The sequence below is a fragment of the Ctenocephalides felis genome, unplaced genomic scaffold, assembly GCF_003426905.1.
Source record: "Ctenocephalides felis isolate EL2017-DRISC unplaced genomic scaffold, ASM342690v1 CF-g0.4_SCAFFOLD_01886, whole genome shotgun sequence".
Classification (NCBI taxonomy): Eukaryota; Metazoa; Arthropoda; class Insecta; order Siphonaptera; family Pulicidae; genus Ctenocephalides; species Ctenocephalides felis.
In genome coordinates, this window is record NW_020538040.1 from 76,348,879 (window position 1) to 76,372,097 (window position 23,219).

Sequence of the window (23,219 nt, forward strand, 5' to 3'; positions counted from 1 at the left end):
CGTTTTTATGATGTTATTTCAGTTGTATTGATACTTTTTTTTAATAGTATATATTAATTTTATTTTTCAATTACTTTCTTGGCCTCATTAATCAAGACTTCTGACAGGGTAGTCGAACTTATCAACCGTGATTTCGCCTCCTTTCTTGTGCGTCTCGATACCATGGTGCCTGAACTGCTAAAATAATGTTAATAGAACTATAGTAGCATATGATAATACTATTTCAAATTCTATTATATCTCATTATCATAACTTAATATGAAAATTTGAAATAAAACGAAATTTTATTATTAACTTTCTGTAGGGCAAGTTATAGTAATCGCAAAAAGTCGAAAATAAAAACTTTTATATATAATTTTACGTTTAAGAAGTTTCTGAACATTTTGGCATACCTTAGAAAAAATTAATGTATGTGTATGTGGGTGTGTTTGCGTGTGCGTATGTGTGCGTATGTATGCTGGGGATATGATTCAAAAACATTTGATTTCAATTGATAAGGAAACGTGCTGATTAGATTCTGGCAAAGGCAGGTCTAACCGTTTTGAAGATACGGGACAAAAAGAGCCAAAAATCGTAATTCAGTTTTTGAGAGGACGGGGCGTCCGATATATTCTAAAAAAGTTTTTTTAAAAACTTCAGTTTTTGGTACGGGAAGTTTCAGCAATTTGCCTGAGCCACGGACGACACCATGCACCACTAGTTTTAAATTATTTCTAATAGATGTTTCATTAATATAATTAATGTTTGATAATGAAATAATGTAATAGCAAAATTAATATCGGAAAAGTTAACAAATATTTTGAATAAATCGGATAAACTTAAAACATATGAATAAAAAATATTCATATCAAGTTGTAATAAAGAAAAATAAATCCACTAAATATTTTAATTAAATTAAAACGTTTGAAAGTCAAGTTAAATTAGATGACAGTACGGTATTAAATATATTACTATTAAATTAAAATCAAAGATTTTATTTTCGAATAAAAAAAATGCAGCAGATGAATGACATTTGGAATAGGCATAAAATTTAAAACACGAAAAAAATTAAAAAAAAAAAACAAAATTAAATTTTAAAATACATTATGTGAAAATACAATATTCTAATAATGATTTTTACTTACATTTCCTCTGTTCCTCTGTCTTATAACCATAATTTTGTAAAAAAAAATTTTGAATGATATTTATACTTGAAATTTTGATTGCACATTTGTTTTTGTGCTTGCAGCATACTATTATAATTTAAAATTGAAACAAACAAAAAATCATCATCTAAGTGTCTAGTACGTCACTAAAACAACTAAATTTATAATATTCAGTGTACCAAGGTACCAAATATTTTTGGGCAAATTGTCAAAAGAGTTCAAAAAGTTGTTATGCATAAACATATTCTGAAAAGAGCGAATGCATATATTATTCATAAAAATAACTAGCTGTAAGTGGAATTCTGTCTTAAGGCAATTAAGGCATCGTGCCTTAAGGCAAATTGCTGGAACTTCCCGTACCAAAAATTATTATTTTTTTAAAAACGATTAAGATTTTTGAAAAAAAATAACTTTGAAAAAATAAGATTTTTGAGAAACTATAAATTGGACAAAAAATTACTTTTTTTTGAAAAAAAATTTTAAAAAAAAAAAATTTTTTTTTTGAGAAAAATTTTTTTTCTTTATTTTGACATATTGTGGAAGATCTGAACTTTTTTCAAAGCAATCGTACTGCTTTAACTGCATAGGGACAAAATATAAAGCGCGTAAGCGCCGCGTTGCTGTCTAACGCATAAGCATTGGTACGGAACCCATAGGAATGTTAACAAAATGTATACTTATTGTTAAAATCTCTATAAAATATCTGATAATTTGATGTGCATATGTCTAATGATCATTTTTGACCGCCAAATGGCATTTTTTTTTTTACTTTTTTCGTTAAATCTCCGAAACCGATGGACCTGCCCTCATGAAAATTTGATCACTTCTTCATCTTGTCAATACAAGTAGAATTATTAAAATCGGACGCTCCGTTCTCTTAAAAACTGAGTTACCGTTTTCGGCACTTTTTGCCCCGTATCTTCGGAACGGCTAGACCTGCCTTCGCCAAAAACTAATCAGCACGTCTCCTTATCAATACGAATCGAATGCTTTTTGAATTATTCAAATCGGTTGATCCGTGTTCCCGAAATCGTCGACGAAAATTTGTATCCGCACATACATACACACACGTACATACATACACACACACATACACACACACACACACACACATACATCCATTTTTTCTAAGGTATGCCAAAATGTTTAGAAACCTCTGAAACGTAAAGATATATAAAAATTTTCATTTTCGATTTTTTTGCGATTATTATAACTTACCCTACGGGAAGTTAAAAACAACTTTAGGAAGATTTGAAAATGTAGTTGACTCAATCCAAAATGCAACTTACCGGTTATCTACTCAAACTTTATTTAAATTTTTTAAAGTGTATTTTATATTTTGTTTCTTATATATTAATATAATTACACTCATTATTATTATTACTTATTATATATAATTCTTTTGAATGTATTTTTTTTAAATTTATTTGAAAATATTTTATACTCTGAAGTTCCAGCAATTTGTCTTAAGGCATCATACCACTAGTTAACTTCTCGTATGGCAAATTATAGTAATCCCAAAAAAATCGAAACTGAAAGTTTTTATATATCTTTACGTTTCAAAGGTTTCTGAATATTTTGGCAACCTTAGAAAAAATGGATGTATGTGTGGCGTGTGTGTATGTGTGTGTGTGCGTGTGTGTATGTGTGCGGATACAAATTTTCGTCGATCTCGTTCATAAAACATTCGATTCGTATTCATAAGGAGACGTGCTGATTAGTTTTTGGCAAAGGCAGGTCTAGCCGTTCCAAAGATACGGGGCAAAAAATGCCAAAAATGGTAATTCAGTTTTTGAGAGAACGGAGTTCGATTTTGATAATTCAAAAAACATTTTACTTGTATTGACAAGATAAAAAATTGATTAAATTTTTGAGAAGGCAGGTCTAGCGGTTATGGACTCTCAATAAAAATAATTTAAAAAAATGCTTTTTGGCGGTCAAAAATGATCATTAGACAATGCAATCAAATTATCAGATAATTTATAGAGATTTTAATATTGTGTACAAATTTTGTGTAATTTTTTTGGGTTTCGTACCAAGATTTTTAATTTTGATGTTTATTTATATGGTTCAACCCAATGTCCTCGACATTTCCGACAGTATGGAATAACCGATTTGCATGATTAAAAAATCATTTGGTTCGTATACGATCGCGAGGCGTTTTTGCAAAAGGCAATTATGCCGTTTCGGAAGTATGGAGCGCAAAGCGTGTAAAAACGGTTATGCAGTTTCTGAGAGAACGGATCATCCGATTAGATTAATTCAAAAAACATTTTGCTTAAGTAGACGGTGTGCAAAAAATGCATTTACAGAAAATTTAATAATTTTGAAAATTTTGAAAAAGAAAAAAAAATCACAATTTTCAAAAAAAAAACAAAGTTTAAAAAAATTCAAATTTTAGAAATTTTTCATCGTTTTCAAAAAAAAACTAAATTTTGAAAAATTTAAAAAAAATATTTCTCACAAAAATTTGAGATGATTTCGATAATTTAAAAAAAATCGAATATTTTCAAAATTTTTCAAATTCTCAAAATATTTAGAAAAAACGTTTTTTTTTAAATTCCAAAAATTTTCAAACATCTAAAAAATGTTCAAAATTTTGATATAATGTCTAAATATATAATGTCTAAATAATCAAAAAAATATAATTTAAAAAAAATGACCTCGTGTAAACGTACACGTAAATTGTTCATAAAATACGCTCGTCGCCCAATTTAAAAAGCACTTTCTTTACAGTATGTAACAAATAATCTATTCGAAATTATTCAAAACCATTATTGACTATATTTATTCCTCGAATGTTTAATTACGGTACGGGAAGTTCCAGCAATTTGCCTTAAGGCACGACGCCATGCGCCCCACTAGTTAATTATATTTGATTACAGGTCGATGCCTACGGCACAGTTCAGCCGCACACTCTCATTCGCCAGCACATGGATTATAATCATTGGTATGACCGAAACAAACTTGTACTAAAGGATATCCACAATTGTCAATATGTATCCTGTATGAATCCCACTTCTGGTAGTTTCACAATTAATCCAAGACTGCAGAGGCATTTTACAGTTTTTGCAGTCAGGTAAGTACCTAAGACTTAAAACTGTTTCTATTACTTGATTAACAGCTATAATTAGTTTTAACAGTATTATTATCATTAGTACCAACAAATACTATATAATAAATTATTTAATATCTTTCTATCATATTTTAGTTTTTCTTTAACACTACCTATAGAGTAAAAGGAGTCTAAAAGTCCTAATTAAAAGTTTTGTATGTCCAAGCATTTCACAACAGTTTTTATAGACATAATTTTATATTAAATTTTACTATTTAGAACACATCTTTTATTTTACGTTCTCGTCATCCACAATTTGATTTGATAAAAATGACTATGTATTTTTAAATATTTTAATATAAATAATAAGAACTGATATGAATATTTTAAAAGGCAGTTATAGATCGTTTGAAATAAAAAAATCGTCTAAGTCTTTAGATGCTGTTCGTCTTGAAAAATCTTAAATTCAAATGCAACAGTTTAAATTAATTACTTTCGTTAATATTTAACACAAACAGGAGAATCGGCAATAGCATGCTTCTTCACAATTTAATAAAATTATAAAAAATGTACAAAAATATTTATTAAAGATTTGAAATTGATTTAATGTTAATGAAAGTAACACATTTATTAAGAATCTAATACCCTACTGTGGATTCTATTTATATACGAGTGATTCGAAAAAAATTGTGATAACTTGTAACTTTAATAAATATTTTTCTATTCTGTTCAAATAATATAAAAATATCATTAAGGAAATATAGATAGTTTTGTTTTCATATCTAAATTTTTTGAATAATAAATCAAATCAAGTTTTAAATACTACTGTAATTTATTTTATAAACTTGTGCAATGTATTTGCATTCAACAGATTGGAAGTATATTATGAATAATATAATTAATGATATTTTTTTGATCAGCAATATTTTTGTTAATTTACCAACTAGCTAGAAAAAAATTTAATTAAATGGTAAATTAAACATTGTTTACGAAAAAATACTGAAATACTGTCCTCAAATACGATAAAATCAAATAAAGTCATAAAACCAAATAATGAAAGAAACGGGACGGTTGTGACAGACGTGGAAATAGGGTAAAAAACAATGGCTATGAACACCAAAGTGGTTTATAACGACTTTTATTGTCAGAAATATGTAATTCAACACAACATAATTATTTAAACACAGCTTATGAATTTAACATAACAATATATAATTTCCTAAACAAGAACAAAACATAATTTCTTAAACAAGAAATTATTTGTTTTCTTGTACTGAATTTTCCTTTTCTTCTTCCTTTCCTATTTTGTCTTAGTTAAGTTAGATTTTTCTTTATCTGTTTAAATTTCACCCAAAAAGGACAAGAAATACATGTCACAAAATATACATGTAACATAAAACAAAACTGATTGCTGGTAATTAACTACTGATGTTCAACTTATGCTAATGCTTTTAATGTCAATTTTTATAATTATTTTTAGTTTTCCTTGCAATGAGTCTCTGGTGTCGATCTACAGCACAATTTTGAGTCAACATTTTGCGAATGCCGAACAAAAATTTGTATCGACAGTAACTCGTCTGGTACCAAATATTGTAACTGCTTCTTTAACACTTCACAACAAATCTTCGCAGATTTTTCTTCCAACTGCTGTTAAATTTCATTATGTATTCAATTTGAGGGAATTATCCAATGTTTTCCAGGTTAGTAAAAATTAGCATATTACTGATTCTTCAATATCAAGATTTGCATGCATGTTAGATTAATATCTTATTTAAACTAAATGAAAATCACGCACCATTTTTTCCTGGTCTATTATTTATTACAACCCTAATTTATTTATAAGTTACATTTCTACTTCAAATTGTCAAAATTCAATACTGATTTATATGGATTTAACAACGAGAAAAAGTCAGAACTATGTAAAGCTGATGATAAAGCTACAATATTATAAAAAAAAGAGTACGCGTAAGGTTTACGATTGAAGTAAAACTTATTTGTAGAAACACTGTAGAAGATGCCATTTAAGTAAAAATAAATACATCATATAACAATTTTGAATAATGTATATTAGTAATATGGTAACACTCGTGATGCACATATTTTTAGTGCCAACTATTATACACATTTATAATGATAAGTTATAAATTATATATTAATAGCATTAAAATTATGTATAATATTTAAAAACAATAATATAATTAAAATTATACTTCAAATATGACATGATTGGTTTGTCATTGTAATTAGCGTTTAGAAATGAACCTTTATTAGAGAAATGAAGTAATTGCTGATTAATAAATTCTGTAATATTTGTTCACACAGTGGATTATGTTAAACAACGCCTAAACAAATATTATTTTTGCAACTTCACTAATCATGTAATTGTGTTTGAAGAACTTCATGTAATTAAAATTAACATGCAATTATTGACTGCTTGTATTCTTTTTTACTTTTTCGCTCGCGATATAATATCATTCTTTGAGCAGATGTAATATCTGTTTTGCCTAAAAAATATTTTCCTTTTTACGCATACAACGACAGATCTCTATTCACATGCACGAAGACTAATCACAATCGACCCGTTTAGAAATGATTTCATCGAAAGCGAATGATGTGCAGTTCGGGCGTAACGCTATTTCCGTTGCATTTGTAACGATTTACACTCTAGTTGCGCCTAAAAAAGTTTTACTACAAAAAATATGTTAATGAATAATAAAAATGAATTAATTTAATTATTGGACGTGACATTTTCATCTCATGGATAAAATAAAGTATCCTGATACTTTACTGCAATTTTTTTTGCGCTTCTAGTAAAATAGGATATGAGGATGGGAAAATTTTATTCAAGTTATTAATTTCAGAATAAAATATTTTATTGTACATTTATGTAAATGAGGCCTCTATCCTTCTTAAATCAGTTACTTGTATCTCTTTCTATTAGGGATTATTATTCAGCACAAATGACTGTCTGACTTGCCAAGAAGATTTAATACGTCTCTGGATGCACGAGACCCATAGAGTATATGGAGATAAATTAATAGATGACAAAGATATTGAAAGTTTTACTAAGATGCAAATTGATATAGCAAAAAAAAGTTTTGAGGTAAGTATTTTCTTGCTAATACATAAACATATTTAAAGTCTACTAATTATGCCTTATGATAGGAATTGGATGAATCTATAATATTTGAACTTCCCAATATATATTGCCATTTTGCAAGTGGAATTGGCGAACCAAAATACATGCCCATCAAGGAGTGGCCCCAGCTAAATAAATTACTTCAAGAAGCGATGCTCAGTTATAATGATCTAATCTCGGCTATGAATCTTGTCCTGTTCGAAGATGCAATGATGCAAGTCTGCAGGTAAATGCATAATTATTTACAATTATAAAAAATCTGTTTCTTGTGATATATTGTTACTGCTGAGCGATGCATTATAAATATAGATTTTTTGTGTTAAAATCTGGTACTAAAAAAACGAGAAACTAATCGACGTAAATCCTTATAGAGTTTCACTAAGTGGTTTTTAAAATTTTAAATAAGTATTTTAAAAACATTTACGATTACGGTCAACTTTTAACTTATCTACGCAAACACAGGCACTCATACATACGATTGAAATTCAGAATGACATGAACTTCCAGAAAAGAATTAGTAAATCTCTCGCTGAGAAAGTTAATAAATAATAGAACTTTACTTTAATGTAATAAAAAATAACAAAGTTTATATTTATTCACTAGTAGCCATAATTGGATATTACAGATTTAAGGTGTCATCAAATATGTATGATAATTTGCCGAAAATAAAAGTAACTACTATAAAAATGTATTTTGCTGCGTTGATGTATTTTTAATATCTTGGCGAAAGTCGTAAAAATTTGCAAAAACAGACGTAAAAATGTCTATTTTTTAATAATTCTAATACTGATTCTGTTGAAATATTTTTATAATTAGTAATTGAAAATATGTTATATATTATATATTCATATAATATTCATATATATTCATTTGCCATTTTTTAATCAAATTACTTTCGGAAAAATCTTTTGCTGCATTCACTTGTAAAAAGAGAATTGATTGATTGAATTGACAAATTGATAGATAATTAAAATCAATTATTTAAAGACGATTATTCAAATTTAATATAAATTGTATTAGATGTGCAATGTGCAATAATATTTTAATTGTGTTACCGAGAATTCATTACTAATTTTATAATTAGCATTAAGAGCACTTTTTTAATATATTTTTTCAGAATAAATCGTATTTTGGAATCACCTCGAGGAAGTGCCTTACTAGTTGGTGTAGGTGGTAGTGGCAAACAATCTTTGTCCAGATTAGCTGCCTTCATATCAGGACTCGAAGTTTCACAAATACAATTGAAAAAGGGATATGGACTTGCTGATTTAAAAGTAAATATATTTATAAACTTAAATAAACAAATTTTATTAAATATGAAGTAAATGAGTTTCCTATTAGTTATGAGATATTTGATATCAGTTACAAATTAAATATATTACATGTTAAACAAATTGTGAGAAGAAAATCGACAGCAAGATTTGTCGCACTTTTCTATTTTTTTAAGTTTACAAATGAATAGTTAAATTTATCAACCATATTAATTTTAAGTACAATATTTACAAATAGTATAGCTTTACAATATACAAATTTGTTTAATTAAATAATTTCAGATTAGTTCCTCAGTCTGAGATTAAGGGTTTCGATTGACAACAGTGGACGATACGCTATAATAGAAGTCCTAATATTGCTTTTTATTTTCAGGCTGAATTATCTGGATTATACATGAAAACTGGTCTCAAAAACGTAGGCATCATGTTTCTAATGACAGACGCCCAAATAGCAAACGAGCAATTCATGGTGCTAATAAACGACATGTTGGCGTCAGGAGAGATTCCCGATTTGTTTCCGGATGACGAGGTAGAAAACATCATCGGTGGAGTACGAAATGAAGTTAAAGGTGCTGGAATTGTCGATACTCGGGAAAACTGTTGGAAATTCTTCATAGATCGTGTAAGAAAACAACTGAAGGTGATGCTTTGTTTCTCACCTGTGGGATCATCATTGAGAGTAAGATCGAGGAAGATTCCAGCTATTATCAATTGTACGTGTATTAATTGGTTTCACGAGTGGCCGCACGAAGCACTTATGTCTGTATCGTTAAGATTTCTCCAAGAACTTGATGTTCTTCCGGTATGTACACTGTGTATAATAAATATAATTATAATATTAGTACTTGGAATTATAATAATTATAATATCTATGTTCAATTAATATTATCTATTACATTTTTAAGTTGCGAATCTAATGCTTCTACAAATATATTACACTATTTTAACTTACTTTAATTTTTTATATACGAGTACAAACTATTTTAACTTTTCTTATATTTTTATCACCACACAAGTAAGTGCTCTTGAAACTTGAAACAATCATCTTATTATTTTTGAAGTAAAACTTCTTTAGGCGCGACTAGGGTGTAAATCCGTACAAATGCAACGGAACTGCGTTACGGCAAAAAGTCGTGTGCCAATGATTCGTCATTCGCTCTCGATGATATCATTTCTATACGGATCGATTGTCATTAGTCGTCGTGTATGTGAATAGAGATCTGTCGTTGCTTTTGAACTTTCTAAAAAATGAATGAAATTATATAAAAATTTGAAGCTAACAGGGAAAGTTTAATTTTTAAAACTTTTTTACATTTTTTGCTTTTTTTTTTATTGACCCTTATTCAAGAAGTTCAGTAGCTCTTGGTCCATATATATTATCTTGTATTAATTAAGAATTGTCATCTTGTGTATGCATTAATATGTGTAGTGTATATATATACTTTTAAATCTTGTAGGAAACACATCGAGATGCATCTGCAAAATTTATGGCTTACGCTCACACATCTGTTAATACAATGTCTAAACAATTTTTGCATAATGAAAGAAGGTATAACTATACCACTCCAAAATCGTATTTGGAACAAATCAGCTTGTATTCGAAACTTTTGACTCATAAGAGCTCTGAACTACGTAGCAAAGTTGTGAGGTGAGTCATTATCACTTGAAACTTTTTTAGTTGTGCCATACATGAAGCAAAATCACATATAGAGATAGATTTTCTAGTTTAACAAGTTAACTTGATTGACGAGTATGCTCATTATGGGTAATATACTCGTCATGTGTACAATTTTTTGCTCATTGACTTATTCAGATTGCAATTTTTGAAAGAAAGAGGTATTCTCAATTTTTAAGATATAGAATATTTTGTTCCATGAGCGCGTCATAGTTATCTGGTTAAAATATTTCAATATTCCAAACTTATTTATTTATTTACTTATTTATAAGCAAGCCGTAATCAATATAAACAAATATTATATCAGGCTCTTGTCAGGAGTAATGCTAGAAGTATTACTTCAAGCTTGGACAATCAATTTCCAATTTTCAATTTAAATTCAAGGATGTCTTTTATTTCTCACAAAATTTTATCTCTAAAAATTGCTTGAATGAATCTATATGATAAAATTTTATTTAAATACATACTTAACAAAATTTTAGCTATTTTTGTGCAAACTTTACTTTATTCTGTATTCTGTGTACGTTTAAATGTTTTTCTTTATATTTTATATATTTTGTTGCATCCGAGTATCTTTTTTTTTTCTACGTTTTAATTATATATTAACAAATAGATTTATTTAAAAACATATGTAGTTTATATTTTACATAGTTTATATTTACATTTATATTCACATTATTTCATTTTTATCACTAATTTATATTACTACTAGACTTGAAAATGGGTTGGAAAAACTTAAAACTACTGCTGCGCAAGTCGAAGAATTAAAAACAAAACTGGCTGAGCAAGAAATTGAGTTACAAATAAAAAATGATGCAGCTGATCGATTAATTGAAATTATTGGAGTTGAAACTGAGATAGTGCAGAATGAAAAAGGAATAGGTAACGAAATGATAAAGTTAGTTTTGTGTGAAAGATATTATTATACGAATGCATTCATAGAAACGGTGTATGAAATACTAGAATCCGAATCAATTTAGTTCTTATTAATTCCAAACCGAGCCATAGTGTTAATAAAAGTTATTTTTAAATTAGTCATTTTGTTACATTCAGATTCAATTATACGATGAACTTTTATCTTACATACTTACCTTGATTTTTTTAATAATTTTATTACACGTGGTTACTGATTTTTATTAGCTGATGAGGAAGAGAGCAAAGTAGGCATAATAGCAGAAGAAGTATCGAAAAAACAAAAGGATTGCGAGGAAGATCTCTTGAAGGCTGAACCAGCTCTAATAGCAGCTCAAGAAGCTCTTAATACTTTAAACAAGGGCAATCTTACCGAATTGAAGTCCTTCGGATCTCCACCTGGAGCGGTAACCAATGTTACAGCTGCCGTTATGGTATTACTGTCGCCTGCTGCTAAAGTTCCAAAAGATCGTAGTTGGAAAGCGGCCAAGGTAATATTTGCTACTAACTTTTAATATAACTAAACTAAAAATTATAATTATCAAATTTTAATAAATTAAACAAAGTAGGGGACACTTTCAAATGTTCACATTCATTGAAATTTTTTCTGTTGATATCTCTACGTATATATTCTTAGTAGTGAAACATATTACATATTTAACAACAGTTTATATAATATAGTATCTCTTGATTTTGAATTCCAGATCGTCATGGCTAAAGTCGACGCATTTCTGGAAGCACTAATCTCTTATGATAAGGAAAATATCCATCCAGAAATTATCAAGGCGATTCAACCATATCTTAAAGATCCCGAATTTGAACCAGAATTTGTGCGATCAAAATCAGCGGCGGCAGCTGGTTTGTGTGCCTGGGTTATAAATATCATCAAATTTTATGAAGTTTATTGCGACGTTGAACCGAAGAGAAAAGCACTTTTGCAAGCAAATGCAGAACTTGCCGCGGCTCAAGAAAAACTGTTTATTATCAAGCAAAAAGTTGCTGTAAGTAAATGTGGATATACATAAAAAGGGACGATTATTTGTAAATTATCTAGATCTTAATACTTTATCTAGATTGAAGTATTTTATGCAATATAATCGTTTGGGTCAAAGCCTATTACTTATTATTTATTTATTCATTTATTTATTTATTTATCGTATAGCCCACAGAGTGGCTCCAGGAGGACTTAAAAATACAATTTTAATATACATATTATAATAATACAAATATACTAATATATGATATTAATATTAATAACATAACATAATATAATTCATAACATAAAAATACATAACACAAAATAAAAAAAACTCTTAAAAAAATTCTTAACGGTAAAACTAAATTATATATGATGGAAATAACATATTCGTGGCAAAATATTAAGATTAACTTGTACAGATGGTAATTAATTGTTTTACTGAAGTATTGTGAATATCGATATCTTTATTAATTGAGTTGAAATTAGAGGACATTAGCACTATAGGTGAGTTTAATAAGGCATTAGTCAGTCTTAGGAGTAGGATATTTGAAAAACATTTGAGTTCGGGATGAAAGTCTAGGAACGTTAAAGGATAGTTGGTCTAGAATTTGAGGACAATCTATGGCATTATTACATAATTTATACAGGAACAAAATACTATCAGTGAAACGACGTGTTGCAAGAGATGATACGCAGAATGTATTAAGTAAAATATTGTGGTCGAAACCACGTTCAGGATAAATTTTGTGTTTTTTAAAGTATAGATATTTTAGAAATTTTCTTTGAACCTTTTCTATCGCATCTGAATTATTGCTATGGTTAGGATGCCAAATGATCGATCCATACTCCAGCTTTGAACGTACAATTGCATAGTATATGCTAATTAGTGACAAATTAGATTCAAATTTTTTGCAGTTTCTTAATATTATTCCTAGTGATTCTTGCGCCTTGCTACATATGTTAGATATGTGATCTGTAAAAGTCAAACTAGAATCAAATACAATGCCTAAGTCAGATATTTTAACACACCTTTCTATGCAGGTGTCAGAAATTTTATAATTAAAATGCGTCGAAACGCGCTTGTTTGTAAAACTAATAATTTTGCATTTAGATATATTCAATTCCAGTTTATTTTGAACACACCAGGAGTGAAATAAATTTAGTTGAGACTGCATTACTCAATATATACTCAATCCCACATTAAAATTTTGCACAAGAATATCATTGTTTTATACTATTATTCAAACACGTCTATAAATTTAACATGTTTCAACTCATTGCAAGTAAATCAATAAAATAACTAAAAGCGACCATATATAGTCAAAAATATATCTGGTTCCTTCATTACTCCATAGTTTGCAATCGAAGGAATAACAATTTTTAAAAGAGTCTCAGTTATTTCATAGGATCACTTTTAAAGTTGGAACTCTACATAGCATTAATTATTCTCAAATGGTACAATATATGGGTTTCCGTTATTATAGTCTCTGGAAGAGAAGTTGGCAAAATTGACTGCAGACTTTGAGCAGGCAACTTCGGAAAAACTCAGGTGTCAACAAGAAGCCGATGCTACAAATCAAACCATTCTATTAGCTAATAGATTGGTAGGAGGTCTTGCAAGTGAGAATGTTCGATGGGCAGAAGCAGTAGCAGAGTAGGTTAATTTGTGATAGTAATAACTATGATAATAGTGTTGTGCTTATTGAAATATTGTATGTTGTCGTTTTTTTTTATATTTACTACTTAGAACTGGAAATTGTTTTTCTATTATTTTTTTTATTTTTTCTTTTTCGATACTTAGCAAATTTTTTAATATATTTTAAATCTTGAATATTATAAAATAGCGCGAAAGGTTCACACGCGATTGAAGTAAAATTTATTTGCTACAGTACAAGATGGCATTTAAGTAAAAATAAATACATTAAATAACAATTTTGAATAATGTTTATTAGTAATATGGTAACACACGTGATGCACACATTTATTAGTGTCAACCATTATACACATTTATATAATGATAAATTATAAATTATATATTTATAATAGCATTAAAAATATGTATAATATTTAAAAACAATGATGTAATTAAAGTCATACTTCAAATATGATATGATCGGTTTGTCATTGTAATTAGCATTTACAAATGAACCTTCATTTGAGAAATGAAGTAATTGCTGATTAATAAATTCTATAATAATATTCGTCCACACGGTGGATTATGTTAAACAACGCCTAAACAAATATTGCTTTCGCAACTTGTGTCTGTGTTTGAAGAACTTGATGTAATTAAAATTACATTACATACGTACGTTCATTGACTGATGGTGTTTTTTTTTACGTTTTTGCTGGCGATATAATCTCATTCTTTGAACAGCTGTAATATCTGTCTTGCCTAAAAAATATTTTTTATTTTAATAACTTCAAAGATTTATAGAAACTACCAATAATATAGAAATAATTTTATTATTTATTAATTTATTTATTTATGCCGATTTCCTTGTTGATATCGGTACGCATACAACGTTGATGCCGGTGCGCATACAAAGACAGATCTCTATTCACATACACGACGACTAATCACAATCGAACCTTATAGAAATGATCTCATCGAAAGTGAATGACGAACAGTTCTGGCGTAACGGACTTACGTTGCATTTGTACGCCTAGTCGCGCCTAAAGAAGTTTTACTTCAATAATAAAAACCTTTTCAAATTATATTTTATTTTTTTTTGCTAATTTTAAAACTTTTACTGAGTTAGTAAAAATTGTTTGCTAAAAGAAAGAAATTATTACGGATCATATCCATAAGGCACTGATGTTTAGTTTTTATTGCTTTTTGGGTTTGTCCTAACAACAAGATTATTATTAGCTACATTTTCGTTTTTCATCTATTTCTTTGTTAGGTCTATTTGTCGTCCTAAATACACAATTTTAATATTAATTATTAGTTTTATGCGGCAAGATACAACACTGCCAGGGGATGTGCTACTAATCACTGCATTCATATCGTACGTTGGATGTTTTACCAAACAGTACAGACAGGACTTGCTCAATAAATTGTGGCTGCCATTTTTACGGACTTTAGAAGTAAGTGGCATTACAAATATAAGAATATGTAATACTTTACCATTAACCATCAATCGTTATTTACAGCCGCCAATTCCTATAACAGAAGACTTGGATCCTCTCACTTTGCTAACGGATGATACAACAATTGCCGTCTGGTGTAACGAGGGTTTGCCCAGCGATCGTATGTCTATGGAAAATGCGACTATATTATCCAATTCGGATAGATGGCCACTTATGATTGATCCACAGGTAATATGAATGATTTATTATAGTTACAGTAGAAGTCGATTAGTCTGGTATGATTGGAAACGGCCTATCAAAAATTCCGGACTATCAGACGGTTTTTATAAAAACAATTAGGTTAATAATACAAACTACAAAAACAGTACTAAAAGGCGAAAAACAGTTTTTAATGGTGGCGGCAGTCATTAACACATTCATTACAGTCATTAGTGGCAAAACGGTTAATCTGTCTTTGTTTTGGCTGATTTTTTCTCTTCTTACCTAATATGGAGTTAAATTATTATTGGCCAAAAATTTCTCTTTGTATTTTTCTGTGCGTTCTTGTATTTCCTGAGCTTTGAATTGCTGAAATTATATTTCCAGCTGCATCGTGTCTTTGAAATGCATGTCGACACTTCAAGTTTCTGAGCCAACCATCAGAATAATTTATATAATTCCCGCATCTCCTCAATTTTGGCCGAAATGTTTTACCCGTTCATCAATTATTGTACTTTTCTTCCGATCGTACTGCACTTAATTATTTGAAGTTTCAACCATATGCTATCTAGCTTTTCCAGTTTTGGATATTCTAATCTTTGTCTAGAAGACAATGGTACCGACACAGTAGCAAATTGTATTAGTTCATCTTTTATGTTTTTTTAATTTTATAAATAGTTTGCGTCAATATTAAACTCGTTTATTAAATAATTTCTTTTCTCTCCCAAATTACTATTTTATTTGCTATAAAGCATACTTTTGAAAAAAAGCTGAATTTTGTGAAACGGAGCCAGACTATCGGACATTCTGGTATTTCAATTTTTTTCTTACATAAAAAAGTTTGATTATTTTTTCGCTAACTTTTCAGTGGACTATAAATAAAAGAGACAGAAATACCTAACAGGACTAGAATAACTTGAGTAAGAAGTACAGCTCTTAAAAATAATTAGAATTAAAAAAGTGATGTTAAAAATATTCTGTTTCTCTCCATTTTATTTTTGGTCCACTGAGCATTATATAAAATAATATATTGAAACGTTAAGCAGTTTAATAAAGATTTTATTCATTTTTCTATAATGTTTTCTGTGATATATTGCTCTGAAGATGTTTATTTATATGTCTATTTACTAGTTGCAAGGTATTAAATGGATAAAACAAAAGTACGGTAAAGATTTGCAAGTAATCAGACTCGGACAAAAAGGATTTTTAGATACAATAGAAAAATCAATAATCAAAGGCTATACCGTGTTAGTAGAAAATATAGAAGAAACGCTAGATCCTGTATTAGATCCATTACTAGGTCGAAGTTTAATAAAAAAGGGAAAGTAAGTATAAATATTATATATCATATTACTTATTGTTACACTCAATCTCAATCAATGTAACTTTTAACTTGTTTATTTTTAGGGCTATTAAAATATGTGACAAAGAAATTGAATATAATAATAGTTTTCGATTAATATTACATACAAAATTAGCAAATCCTCATTATAAACCCGAAATGCAAGCACAAACAACTTTGATTAATTTTACTGTGACCAGAGACGGTTTAGAAGATCAGCTATTGGCAGAAGTTGTTAAAGCTGAAAGACCTGACCTGGAGGAACTTAAGGTATAAATTTTAAATTATTTAAACTAATTTGTAGTATTTTTTTAATGTTTAGGGCTGAAATGGCCATTGATATTTTGATCGACATTATTTTTGAAAATTGGTTATTTCTCAATTGGAGAGAAACCCTTAAGGAGGGTCTATCAATTATTCAAGGATTTTTGGACTCATCCTTACCCTTGCTGATACGTGGTGGTGATATTCAAAATTAAACCCCTCGATCACCAAGAATTGCGTGTATTTTTAATTACGAGAAAAAATTGTAATTTTTTTTTTGGAAAATGTTTGGATTTTTTTTTAAAAAAAATCAGGTAAATAATAAATACACGTGATATCTTAATATACCCCACTCTCCCCCACGTGATATTTCGTGATTTTTGTCAAACCCACCTCACCCCAAAATCTTCACGTGATTAATGGACGCCATCTAAGTAATCAGGGTTTGTCAACCTTAAGATTATTTTTGTTTGTAATTTATAATTAAAGAACACATACAATCCCAAGTTTTTACCTTCCTACCATAAATTCCTATTTTCGCTTTCAGGCTATAAATATGTTTCACTGAATTTTGATAAAAACTTTATTCAACCTTATGCAAAGCTTAAATTTATTTCCATAGCTCATCGTCAATCAATTATAATATCGTTCTTATCGTATTCCTAATACTATAGATTATGATAAAGAATTTCGATGTAATAACATTTATAGTCTTTATTGTTTTTCATTATTTAATCTATTTAATTTAGCATTTATAATATTTGGAAATGTAGAATATACATGTTGAAAGATTATCTTCAAACCTTCGACGACTCTTGAATCACGTTGAACGCCCAATTGAAGAACCGCGTAGTCTATTACTGTGTCGGTTAGACGTTTGACTGCTAAAGAACCAACCTGGATATAATTACAACAAATTATTAATTAATAAATAATTAATAACAAATTGTTAGTTTATTCTATTAATTACATAATTTATTTTTAAATTATTGTATTAGTTCTCCAGCTATTTATTTAGACATAATTTAATAAATAAACTAGTGGGGTGCATGGCATCGTGCCTTAAGGCAAATTGCTAGAACTTCTCGTATTGTAATTAAAAATCATGGTACAAACCCAAAAAAAATTACACAAAATGTGTGCACATTATTAAAATCTCTATAAAATATTTGATAATTTGATGTACATATGTCCAATAAACATTTTAGACCGCCAAATGACACTTTTTTAACTTATTTTATTAAGAGTCCATAACCGCTGGACCTGCCTTCGCAAAACTTAGAATAGTTCTTTATCTTGTCAATACAAGTAAAATGTTTTCTGAATTATTAAAACCGGTTGATCGGTGTTCCCGAAATCGTCGACGAAATATTGTATCCGCACACACACACACACATACACATATATAAACACACATGCATTCATTTTTTCTAAGGTATGCCTAAATATTCAGAAACCTTTGAAACGTAAAGATATATAACTTTGTTTTTGCGATTACTATAACTTACCCTACGGGAAGTTAATTACTCCACGGGAAGTTAATAAAAACAACAAAACAAAATAATAAAAAATTACATATGTAGTTTATGTATAAAATAAACAACAAATTTAAAAATGATGTAATAATATCATTACTCATTATATTAAATCATTATTTTAGCAAATTATGAATAAAAGAACAAAAAACAAAGAAAGACATAATTCAATAAATAAATAAATTCAACGAGACAAAATAATGGAAAATTACAAATGAATATATGGAAACCTAAATTAGCATTATGTGTTATCCGTTACAAGTCGTTCGATATACGAGTACTAAAAAGACATGACAATGTTAATTTAGGTTTCCATATTTTAAATTTTAAATTATAACATACTGATGATGAGACAAACCTAGTCTCGAAACGTTTGTGAAAATTATTATTTAATAAATTAGTGCAAAAAAAAGTGTTGTTTGTTCATATTTTCAAATTAATATCTATTTATCCACTCAGAATACATTTCATATATATATATATATATATATATATATATATATATATATGCGTGTGTATGTTTGTTTTTTTAACGGTAAATTCAAATAAAAGCAAAACAATATGCTTATTTGCGACGTTTCGCAATTAAAAGTCCGATGGAAATGGGTATTTTTTCATTTAAATAATGTTATAATTAACAAGTAAAAATTATTACTGTCAAATCTGGAAACACACCACAATTTTATGAACTTACTTTTAGTACATGTGAATAATTTTTGCTTCTTAATTCTTATATTCTTTAACAATAAAATAAAATAAAAATAAATAACAATTTCTACTTTTTATCAGAGTGACAAATCAATTCATAAATTTTTTTCTCAATCACATTTTCTTACTATACTGTTACTAGTTCCGAAATGCCGCGAATAAATACTCCCATCAAAAAACGTTTTTTTATTTGAATAGGGCTATTTAAAGAACAAACACGAATTAATAAAGAAATGGGACTAATCAAATAGTTGAATAGAAAATTAAGTATATATGACCTCTCGTTCCATGTGACTCTCGGCAATGTCTTCGATGCTCCTTGTAAAACCATCAATATTTTCGGTCGACATACGAACTAATGAGCTCAAAGAGTTTAGTATTATCGAACTGTACTCGCTTATATTTTTAACATATGCAACGCTTCCAATAGTATCATCAAATTGAAACTTCTCATGGTAATCCGGATATTTACTCAAATACATCATAAATATTTGATGAAAATGTTCCTGTGGGTGCTTTTCAAAATTCATCGACCAAAACCTTTTTACTGCATTACGTTGGTCGCGTGACAAACCTAAACTGTCTAAATTGCTTGTTTTTGCACAGCACGCAAATATATTCATTTGTTTTCAGAAATACTTGTTTTATAATTGTCATGTCAACTTGAATTATCTGCAAATAGTATAATTTATTTGCAGCAATGTTACTTTTAAGCTATCGATATTCCCTTCTAATTCTACTACTATTAATTAGTATCGATTAACTTTTCAATGCCAATTATCAAATAGTAAATTATATATAATTTATATTAAGGGTATTGCATATATTACAATTTTTATTGATAAAAATCTATACATTTATATTGACTATACCCAATCCTTTATCTAGGCTGATTTAACAAAACAACAAAATGATTTCAAAATTATGCTTAAAACGCTCGAAGATGATTTGCTCTCCAGATTATCTTCAGCAGGTGAAAATATATTAGGTGATACTGCGTTAGTGGAAAATTTGGAAACTACAAAGAAAACCGCGGCAGAAATAGAGCAAAAGGTGCAATTGATGATTATACATTTTACTTGTTTTTAGATTTGATAAATATTACATATCAATTTCAGGTGGCGGAATCTAAAGTTACATCGACGCAAATAGACCAGGCTAGAGAATATTATAGACCAGCTGCTGCCCGCGCCAGTTTATTGTATTTCATACTGAATGATCTCAACACAATTAATGCAATTTATCAATTTTCTTTGAAAGTATATACATTAAAAACATTGATAAAATTGTTAGTTGTTTTAGCATTTTAGGGTTGGATACCTAAAGCATTCATATAAATATTTTCATCTAAATAAGTATTTGCTCATGCCCTAGCACATAAAACCATATAGATATTGTATGTTAACTCTCTTGATTTTAGGCATTTAGTGTCGTTTTCCAAAAAGCTATTTCGAAAGCAGAGCCTTCAGATGATGTCGCAAAAAGAGTTCTGAATTTAATAGATAGCATATCTTACTCAGTGTTTCAATATACAACCAGGGGTTTATTTGAATGTGATAAACTGATATTTAGTTCACAAATGGCATTTCAGGTAAGTAACTTCTTTTTTTTTATTTCATAACTTCAGTGTGATTTATATACGCAGGTTCTTCTTATGAGTGAAGAAATATCTTCAAATGATTTAGATTTTCTTCTACGTTTTCCTATAAAGCCACATGTAACAAGTCCTGTGGATTTCTTGTCAAATAATAGTTGGGGAGGTATATGCAGTTTATCAGCTCGCGATGAATTTAGGTAATAAATAAAATCTTTTATGAAAATTGATTCTTTTGACTAAAAGCAGACCTTGATTACCTAATTTTATTATATCCCATAAAAGTAATAATGTTTACGTGTAAGTTTACATGTTTGTTTGGCTTGCAATGTATTTGTTATTCTAAATTCTAATTCATTTAAATTTATTGGGTTTTTATTTTATGGCATCATGTTGCATCGTAGAAACATCCGATACAGTGTTTTTAGTAACTTGGTCTAATAATTAACTTTTATTATACTTGAAATGAAACTGAATCATTTGTCGAGTGTTCTCAAAATATTAAACTTCAACTAAATACTACAATAGAAATTTTATATTAAGATCGTGCGTTCTGAAAAATGTGGCAATGTTTATAAAATATCCTAAAACTTTCCGAAACTGAATATGTGAGTGTTTATATGTTTGTCTATGTTGCTTAGGAATCTTGACCGAGATATTGAAACTTCATCAAAGAGATGGAGAAAATTAGTAGAGTGTGAATGCCCTGAACGAGAAAAGTTTCCACAAGAATGGAAAAGTAAGACCTCCTTGCAAAGACTTTGCATGATGAGAGCTCTAAGACCTGATCGAATGACTTATGCGATTGCGTAAGTATTCATATTTTTGGTCATATATTAGGTTTGAAATTTTAATTATGTACATAATTTTAATTTCAGATCATTTATTGAGGAGAAACTTGGTACAAAATACGTTGAAAATCGTACAATGGAATTTTCGAAATCTTTCGAAGAAACCAGCCCATCTACTCCTATATTCTTTATTTTGTCTCCTGGAGTTAATCCATTAAAGGTTTGGATATAAGCATTTAGGAGCACATATTATAGTGCATAAATTTTGTGTGCCCCCCGCGCTCTTTTCACTTGCATTTTGAAACAAAAATAACTATACTGGCTTAAATAATACGTGTTAAATAGAGTGTCCGGCACTAGGTGCCGCCGGCGTTACGGAACTTTTCCCTTTTACTTTATATTAAAAGAAATCAAATAAAAGAAATTACTTTCGGCTCTTTAAAAGCAATTCGGTCTACGGATTATGTTAATATAGGGTGCTGACTCAATACAGTAATGGAAACTTATTCGAACAAACATACTTCATCCTTCTACTTTTAGACCCTATATCAATATCAGTTATGACAACTGTCTCTATCATAACATGGCACAACCGTACCTAGTCTACCCTAATAAATTTCAACTAACAATTCAAAGGAAAAATTGCAAGGGTTTGTTGAATAAATTTAATCTACTAACGAACACCTTAGCACTTTGCATTTATGGAAACAAATCCTATTTATAAAAATGGATACTCCTCGCTCATAAGAATATATATTAATATTTGTGGATATATGAAACTATTTCACATTTGCTTTAATTGTATTATTCTATCATATATCACTGGTTATTCCATATATCAGTGATATATTTAATAATCATATATCACTGAATTCTATTTGTGTAGGATGTTGAAGCTCTTGGAAAAGTTCTTGGATTTACTGCCGATGCTGGCAATTTTCACAATGTGTCTCTTGGTCAGGGACAAGAAGTGGTTGCAGAAGCCGCAATGGACATAGCGGCTCAGAGAGGAGACTGGGTGATTTTGCAGGTACTAAAGTATTAACGGTAATCATTAGAAAATATTTTGTTGCCTATTATATGTTATTTTTATATCGTTGATTTTTTTGCAGAATATTCATTTAGTAAAAAAGTGGCTTCCTTCGTTGGAGAAGAAAATTGAGTATTATGCTAATGGTTCACATGAGAACTATCGCGTATTTATGAGTGCTGAACCAGCAGCTACGGCGGCGGCGCACATCATTCCACAGGTTCTTATTTAATGAATTTAAAAAGACAACACTTTATTCAATTATTCATATGGTAAAACAATGTTTTAACTCTAAAAGCTCTATTCAATTAGATTTGCTTCCCCGTCAATCATTTGTACACAAGTTTGATTTTAAACCTTAGGAAAAACATTCAAATAACGTCAATTGTTTTTAGATACACCAGAATTAAGTAGAACTATTTAAATGTTTTAATCAATATAAAAAATCAAAGTACAGTGGTAGTTCTCCTTACGAGCTTAATTCCGTCCGT

At 28.9% G+C, this 23,219-nt stretch overlaps 1 protein-coding gene across 1 annotated transcript in view; it reads left to right on the plus strand.

Moving 5' to 3' along the window:
- LOC113375364 (dynein beta chain, ciliary) overlaps positions 1-23,219 on the plus strand; it is a 75,491-nt gene that overhangs the window by 46,546 nt on the left and 5,726 nt on the right. Inside the window, exons 29-51 of the mRNA XM_026615301.1 lie at positions 4,031-4,224; positions 5,681-5,900; positions 7,142-7,303; positions 7,366-7,565; positions 8,457-8,613; positions 8,984-9,412; positions 10,068-10,258; positions 10,998-11,167; positions 11,426-11,688; positions 11,902-12,198; positions 13,661-13,830; positions 15,125-15,263; positions 15,330-15,494; positions 16,596-16,789; positions 16,872-17,076; positions 20,202-20,366; positions 20,432-20,572; positions 20,734-20,904; positions 20,959-21,107; positions 21,549-21,716; positions 21,786-21,918; positions 22,585-22,728; positions 22,811-22,948. Of these exons, the coding sequence (XP_026471086.1) occupies positions 4,031-4,224; positions 5,681-5,900; positions 7,142-7,303; positions 7,366-7,565; positions 8,457-8,613; positions 8,984-9,412; positions 10,068-10,258; positions 10,998-11,167; positions 11,426-11,688; positions 11,902-12,198; positions 13,661-13,830; positions 15,125-15,263; positions 15,330-15,494; positions 16,596-16,789; positions 16,872-17,076; positions 20,202-20,366; positions 20,432-20,572; positions 20,734-20,904; positions 20,959-21,107; positions 21,549-21,716; positions 21,786-21,918; positions 22,585-22,728; positions 22,811-22,948 (4,365 nt within the window). The remainder of the gene's footprint in view (positions 1-4,030; positions 4,225-5,680; positions 5,901-7,141; positions 7,304-7,365; positions 7,566-8,456; positions 8,614-8,983; positions 9,413-10,067; positions 10,259-10,997; positions 11,168-11,425; positions 11,689-11,901; positions 12,199-13,660; positions 13,831-15,124; positions 15,264-15,329; positions 15,495-16,595; positions 16,790-16,871; positions 17,077-20,201; positions 20,367-20,431; positions 20,573-20,733; positions 20,905-20,958; positions 21,108-21,548; positions 21,717-21,785; positions 21,919-22,584; positions 22,729-22,810; positions 22,949-23,219) is intronic.